General features: G+C 45.0%; 1 protein-coding gene across 3 annotated transcripts in view; it reads right to left on the bottom strand.

Moving 5' to 3' along the window:
* Positions 1 to 7,256, bottom strand: part of mast3a (microtubule associated serine/threonine kinase 3a) — a 27,687-nt gene that overhangs the window by 2,267 nt on the left and 18,164 nt on the right. For all 3 annotated transcript variants that reach the window (XM_035634059.2, XM_035634057.2, XM_035634058.2), the window contains 16 exons: positions 7,013 to 7,098; positions 6,517 to 6,725; positions 6,283 to 6,421; positions 5,887 to 6,019; positions 5,622 to 5,787; positions 5,385 to 5,486; positions 4,643 to 4,765; positions 4,260 to 4,375; positions 3,929 to 4,110; positions 3,216 to 3,337; positions 2,917 to 3,105; positions 2,217 to 2,440; positions 1,906 to 2,028; positions 1,664 to 1,800; positions 1,114 to 1,298; positions 1 to 1,009 (listed from right to left, as the gene is read on the bottom strand). The exon at positions 1 to 1,009 is cut by the window's left edge and continues 2,267 nt beyond it. In XM_035634059.2, coding sequence (XP_035489952.1) covers positions 141 to 1,009; positions 1,114 to 1,298; positions 1,664 to 1,800; positions 1,906 to 2,028; positions 2,217 to 2,440; positions 2,917 to 3,105; positions 3,216 to 3,337; positions 3,929 to 4,110; positions 4,260 to 4,375; positions 4,643 to 4,765; positions 5,385 to 5,486; positions 5,622 to 5,787; positions 5,887 to 6,019; positions 6,283 to 6,421; positions 6,517 to 6,725; positions 7,013 to 7,098 — 3,105 coding nt within the window. In that variant the 3' untranslated portion in view covers positions 1 to 140. The remainder of the gene's footprint in view (positions 1,010 to 1,113; positions 1,299 to 1,663; positions 1,801 to 1,905; positions 2,029 to 2,216; positions 2,441 to 2,916; positions 3,106 to 3,215; positions 3,338 to 3,928; positions 4,111 to 4,259; positions 4,376 to 4,642; positions 4,766 to 5,384; positions 5,487 to 5,621; positions 5,788 to 5,886; positions 6,020 to 6,282; positions 6,422 to 6,516; positions 6,726 to 7,012; positions 7,099 to 7,256) is intronic.

The raw sequence follows: 7,256 nt of genomic DNA, 5'->3' as shown, positions 1-7,256 counted from the left end.
ACTTTCATCTTCGTGCAGCTGCTTGTGTTGATTTTGGGACTTTATCACAGTTTTCTGTACACACAAGGCCTGTAAGTACAGTAGCAGGTCAAAAACTTCTTTTCACTTTGTCGACCTATTATCTCTGGCAAAGTGAAAAACTAAAACCCTCCTTTGTCTTTTGGATTGGCTTTCTGCTGTGTCGCTTTACCCTGTGATCCTCTTCCTTCCAGCTTCACACCGGATTCTTTCGGGGGCGAGTTGATCCAGGACGCCTTGAATGCCTTCGGCTGTGTGACAGGAAGTGTTGGGCTTGGCGGCATCTCTTTATCTTCCAAGTCATCAAAATTCACTTCCTGTACGGCCTCCTGTTTCTTGAAGGAGTCCCTGCGTTCGGACAATGCCAGCTTCCTCATCACCACCACCTCGTTGGAGTGGTGGTTGCCGCCCCGGTGTTGTTGCGAGGCGATAGATCGGTGATGCTCGCTGCCTCCGCTGGTTGTGTCATGGTAGCCTCTCTGCCCTCCGATGTACAGCCCCTGGCGGCCGTGCTCACCGACACATACGAACCCAGTGGCGGTGTCCCCCTCCATGTCCTCCAGCCCCTCCCCCTCAGACAGAGGAACCTCCATGGTGTGGCGGCGGGTGTTGTAGGCCTTCCTTTCTCCATGGTACCCTCCCGTTGACTTGTCTCCCGTCAGCTTCTCTGCTGACTGGACTCTCTTGAGGAGCGGTGAACGTGGAGGTTCTGCGCTGCGGGGACGCACAGAATGGCGCGCGATAGTGGGAGGGGACAATGTTTTGCCATGGAAACCATGCAGGGATTTGGGGTGACTGGGGAGGCAGGATGGAGAACACTGGGGAGAGAGAGCCTGAGGAGGTGGGATGCAGGCCAGTGGTGAAGGAGGGATACTGCTGGTGGACTTGCAGCGGCCAGCTTTAGTGTAGCGACCCAAAACATGTAGGGAACTGGGGCGGGCCTGAGGTACAGGTGAGTTAGGGGAGCTGGAGCAAGGAGAAGAACTTGAATCTGATAGAAGGACAGAGAGATCAAATAGAATTTTTCCTTCAGAGACACACGACCACAAGGACACAGACTACACTTTGCAAATGATACAAGGCACCCTCACTCACCTCCAGAGTGGTCAGGAGCAGGGGAGCGGCAAGGTGTGGAAGGCCCAGGAGAGAGACTCTGTGTGGGGGAACCAGAGAGGCTGTCACTCGATGACTGGTGGAACCCTGAAGAGAAGCTACGACTGCTCTGCAAGGGCGGAGGCGGCGTATGCTTCGACAGCTTCTTCAAGATGCTACGTCGTCTGCTGCAAAAGAAAAGAAAAAGGATGTCAGTTCTGTGTTTAATATATAGTATTGTTCTTTCTTTTAACTTTCTCCACAACAAAAATACCTGTTGTTGAATGAAAACTAAGCACTGAAGGTAAAACCTTATCCAGAGTAAAGGACTTCAATCAATTCAACTAAAATCCTAATTACTGGAATTTTGATTATAAGAGTATATATTTTGTGATATCAATGTCTAATAAACCATGTAATTTTTGTAGACTAGCTAAAATAAAACATTATTATAGAAGAAAGAAATGTGCGATTGTTTACTGAAGTCATTGGCAATCTGTCCAAATGTGAAACAGTGATGCTGCAGGTATGACTTCATATTCCCTACATGTACCTGTCCTGTCCGTCCTTCCTCTTGCTCTTCTTGCTGCGCCGGGCCATCTTGGCCTTGTAGCTGGTCTTTCTGGCAGGGCCCACTTTGATGGACGTGTTCTCTAGAGCAGTCGTCTGCAAGGTCACCCTGTTGCCACTCTGTTCAAAACAGATCATTAACATAAACACAAATCTACAGGGCAGGAAAGGAGTCAGAAAATGACTTGTTGTGTGAGAGAAAACCAGTGTATTGTGCACACTTACCTTGAGCAACAGCTCCACCACCTCAGTGTGGACGAGTCCTTGGACCGACTCCCCGTTGACGTGAGTGATGAGGTCACCAGCCCTCAATCCGGCCTCGTGTGCTGGACTGCCCTCCTCAACACACTGAGAACACAAACACACACACAAACTCAGATCAAAATAACTGGTCAAGCAACCATCTAATCAGCTGTTACTACCAGAGAAAGAGTTTCACCAAATTATTATAATCAATGTTTACTTAAAAAAGACAAATTCTAACACATTTATACACTGCATTAAATCCACCTTTGCCTGTTGTTCAGGACACATACCCAGACCATGTGGTGGACAGTGTAGACATCACTGTCTCCCATGTAGACCCTGATCGCTCGCAGGGCAAAGCCAAACCTCTTCCCAGAGCTGTGGATGACCACAGGAGGCCTGAGGCAACTGACGCTGACGCTCAGGTCCCGGCTGGGAGACGAGTCTCTGGACGAGGGGTTGGACGACAGGGACAAAGAGGATTTGGGGCTCGTAGGAGGACCTGCTGAGTCGTCTGCATCAGGAGGGGAAGATGATCAAAAAGGCCATCAGGTGAAAGAATATGGACATATAGTATGTGCTAAAACCTGCTACTTCTTTGTGTTTTGCACCATTTAGTATTTGATAAAAGTACTTCAACCAAACGACTATAAAAATAATCCTATTAGAATCCATATGTTATCCTACTATGCATTATTCTTCAAAGCGTTATCTTGGGCACAGTATTAGTATTTATGGTTTGTGTGACTCTTGTGTCAGGATCAGGCTGTAGGGGGCACTGTGGACACATGAATAGTCTAAGCAAATATAGACACAACACAGTTGTGCCTCTATAATTATTATGGCTGGAAATTAAGCGCGCCACCAAACATGTACAAGCTGCAGTGGTAACTAGAAATAGGGGACAAGGATAGTAGTATTTTGCACAGATTATTCTACTGTCTTTTTTATTTTTATCTTTTATTTTAGAGAGATTATTCTCCTGTCTACCTGGGGTGATGATGAGAGAGAGGCCAGAGACAGACGCAGACTTGGGGACTTTGCCGGCCGGGGATCTGGGTTTCTCTGGGGTCTCCAGCTGGTGAGCAATTCGTCGAGATGCCCCTCTTCTAAACGACGGCCTGGTGCCTGTGCTGTTGCTCCGGAGACGAATGCGCCGCAGGTTGGAAACCATCCCATCTACCATCATGAAACAAAAAGTGTCACCACTGAGGACTGACTAATGCAAAATAACAGTGGACGACAATAATAAGCACAAATACACAAAGGTCTGTGTTTCTTCCTCGTACCCTCCTCTTCTGCAGAGATGGCGAAGCGAGGCATGATGTCGAGGCTCTGGGTGCTGTTCATAACCAGCGGGCTGGCACTGCGCTCTGACTGGGAGGAACCGGATGAAGTGCGAGGACGCAGACTGAAAAGGAGCACACAAAATCACACAGTCAAAACACAGGATTTCAATAAAACCTGGGATGAGAATCACTTCACATATTTTCAAAATATATATCCCCCCCCCCTTTTTTTTTTTTTTTACATCAAACTACGAGTAAACAACTGTGCTCTCTCTGTGAAGACGGCAACTACAGACCAAAAATAAAAAAAATGAAAGGCAACAAATTGGGGAGATTTACCAAGAATTCTTTCAGGTTGTATTGCATTTCCTTATTTACCAGGAAATTAGCTTTGTCATGTTGTTTCTTGCTATTTAGTTACATTCATTTTGAGGAAAAACTAATTGTCGATCACTATTAGAAAAATATTGATTTCATCTGCCACAGCAACATAACTTGGTCAGTAGAGGTCATGTAAAAATGAATACATCAGGGAACAGGATCATTGGATCCTATCAAAACAAAGGTTTCGTAACTTACTCATAAAAGAGACGGAATATATTTCATTTCAAACTCACATTTTTATCAATTCTGGTCAATGAACAAGTCAATGAGGGGGACTGTATACTTCTCACAATAAGGACATCACTCTCCTTGGTGTTTCATGCTCTCACCTCCCCCTGTGTCCATCTGCCCTCCTGTCTCCACAAGCCGAGTGTTTGTGCCCGTCACCCGGGGAATGGACCCCCCTGCCCTCCCACCTTTCCTCCTTCTCCTCGCTGTGGCTTCGCTCTGATGACGACAGGCTCTGGTTGGACGGTGTGGATGTGGACAGGTGCTCAGTGCTGCTGTACACCTAGAGTTTAAGCAGAAAGAGTGTTTTTTTACTGAGAATTCACACCAATAATGTCAATGACTAAATTATATACGTTAAATATATTAATTTCCTAGTTGTACAGTAATGAAGGTTGTGTGAGGATCAACAAGCAGAGCCAGAACTCATACCTTGCTGAAGCGATGGGCTACTGAGGAGAACTGACGGAGCTCCAGAGATGATTCATCATCATCGTTGGTGTCATCCTCGTCATCTGAGCCCATGTGACAGAAGCGCTCCGATCGAGCTTTAGATCACAATGACATTTAAAAAATTTTAAACTGATGACATTGCTTTCATCCTAATTGAGATCACTCATAAGGCATTAAATTAGGTCTCTACTCCTCCACCACAAAAAACACAGAAATTCAGACAGCCTGCTCTCATTGAAGTGTGTTCTGCTGTGTTGCAAACCAAGGTGTGTCACAGTGTAGGTTCGTCTGTGTGTGAGCAGAGATACAAATTTGTGTCGCAGTAGTCCATAATATGTGTATTTGTGAATAGATACACGTACTGTCAAAGTAACTGGTGTCCTCTTCAGTTTCAAGTTGAGGTATAAATTCAGCTTTCTGCCTCAGGAGCCCGTTCCAGTCCAGACCCAGGAAGAACATGTGCATCTTCACTTCGGTAGTTCCACCTGGAGAAGACATAAAACAAAGTTCACAGATGCTCCTCAGCCAAAATGGAAGGAGTGCCTCCTTAGAGAACCAATTATTATCATTCGTTGTGGGAAAACTGAGTTAAATCCTTTACTGTGGAGCTGCTGTCAATGACAGTATCTTACGGCTCAAGGTGCTGTCATCACTTGTCTTGTTTATTCCAAACGAAAGTCCAAAATCCAAACATATTTATTATGATTTATGATCATCAAATGTTACAGGTTTTGCTTGAAAAATAACTTGAACCATCAATCATACAGCAAAATAGTTAGTAAATGAAAACATTCTCTTATTAACACATCTTATTCACTGTAAAAGTGAACATAAAAGTAATATAAAAACTGGCTTGAACTGCCTGCACCAGACTTGAGATGTCTAGTTTATAATTTAGGCGAGTGAGTAACTTGTTTTTTACTATCCCCTACTAGTGAGATGCCTCATGTCCATTGCTGGCTCCAAATTTGATGAGGTCACAGTGACAACAAAATCCATATGTGCCTCCTCTTGGCCAGCAGAAGCTCACAGCGCCATGCAACCTGGGACCCAGCAGGCTTAACGTCCCCCCCCCCACTCGTCGTGAGTCAAACTGCAACCGACCTGTTCCCAGACGATCCAGAGGACTCTGCCTCAGTAGTCTAGTGATAAGGTCCTGGGCATCCGGTGGCAGAGCATCCTCCCCGTCGGGCCAGATGATGTCATCTAGACAAAGAAGCACATAACCCAGAGTCACCCCAAATGTATAATCTCATGGCAATTAATTCATTTCAGAAGACAAAAATAAATCTGCAAGGAAAACTTTAAATTAAGAATGTATTAAGCGTATGGATCTCTTACCATTAACCACCTGACCAAAGAGCTGCTCTGGTGTGTCTCCGAAGAAAGGCACACAGCCCACTAGGAACTCATAAAGGATAATGCCCATGGCCCACCAGTCCACAGGTTTTCCATAGCCTTGCCTCAGGATCACCTCTGGAGCAATGTACTCTGGAGTCCCACACACCTGCAGAGCGGAAACATAGAAGAAGAGAGGGAGAACTGATGTCAGTTAAGGTCAGTAACAACAGAAGAAATGGAGAGGATGAAAGCAGAAGAGACAAACCTGCTTGTCAATGAACTCTCTGGTGTCTTTCTCAATGTGTCCTTCATACAAGTTGGTAGTCATGTTCATAAGACCCATCTTCGACAGTCCAAAGTCTGTCAGCTTAATGTGGCCCATGGAGGTGATTAACAAACTACAAAGGAGGGAAACACAAAAATGTTTTAAGTTACATCAAACACTAACCGCAAATCATAAATCTCATTTAAAAAAAATATCAAGTGCAGAATATTTCCCCTCAAAATTGTGCTCCCACTTCAGAAAGACTGTTGGTCTTTAAAAACCTATAGCGAGTCTGAAAATGATGAAAGCATGAAAGAAATAAAGAGCTGCCTGAAAGTGGAGATAAAAGAAAATTACAAATGTGAAATTCTCTTTTGTGAGTGGTTGGAGACTCACTTGTCAGGTTTGAGGTCTCTGTGTACGATGCCGTAGTTGTGGAGATACTCTAACGCCAGGACAGTCTCTGCAAAATACATCCGCGTCATGTCCACAGGCAGAGGACCAATGTTTTTCAAAAGGTTTGCACAATCTCCACCTGAAAAGGACAAAGGGGGCAGTCAGATCAGATGTTTTGAGACTAAATGTACATCTTGTAAATGTGTATGCATCTACAATCCAAGACAACCCTACCTTCCACGTACTCCATGACCATGCAGAGGTGCCTCCGAGTCTCAAAAGAGCAAAACATAGAAACCACGAATGGGTTTTCAGCAAAGGTTAAGATGTCCCGCTCCACAAACACCTGCTGGATCTGGTTCCTGAGAATCAGATTCTGACGATTTATCTTCTTCATGGCAAAACGTTGTCGGGTTTCCCTGTGGCGCACCAGAAACACAGCCCTGTACGGGGGTACAAAGGGGTGCAGAGGGAAGAGCATACACAGATAGTGAGGGCAGGTCAGATGTGGAGGAGTGATAGTTTGAGAGATAACGTTAGGAAAAGAAGATGGGAAAAAGAAAACATGCATCACTTACTGGTGAAATTTCCAGTCAAACTCTCAATGTAAACAAAAATACTATGACAAAGCCTCCGCATTTTAGGTTTTTGTCTGCTTCTGTTCATTGGGATAATTGTCCACAAACGGAGTGATTCAGTCAAACGCAAACAAAGAGTCTGTCTTACTCACCCATAGGCGCCGTTGCTAATGAGCTTGATGGTGTCAAAGTCACTCTCCAGTGGTTTCCTTCGAGGAGGGGTGCATGCTGCTCGGCTCTGAATCACACACAGATGGAAAATAACAGGAACTTAGTTTAATGCTGGAAAGCATGAATCATATTTACTTGATGATTTCACTGTGATAATGCGATGAAGTTTTGCCTGCCTGCAGACAAGTTCTCCATTCACCACTTAAAACTGTATCTCATCATCTC

Source organism: Scophthalmus maximus, chromosome 5, assembly GCF_022379125.1.
Source record: "Scophthalmus maximus strain ysfricsl-2021 chromosome 5, ASM2237912v1, whole genome shotgun sequence".
In the NCBI taxonomy this organism is placed as follows: Eukaryota; Metazoa; Chordata; class Actinopteri; order Pleuronectiformes; family Scophthalmidae; genus Scophthalmus; species Scophthalmus maximus.
The sequence above is the reverse complement of the archived record's forward strand: the minus strand, read 5'-3'. Positions and strand labels throughout refer to the sequence as shown.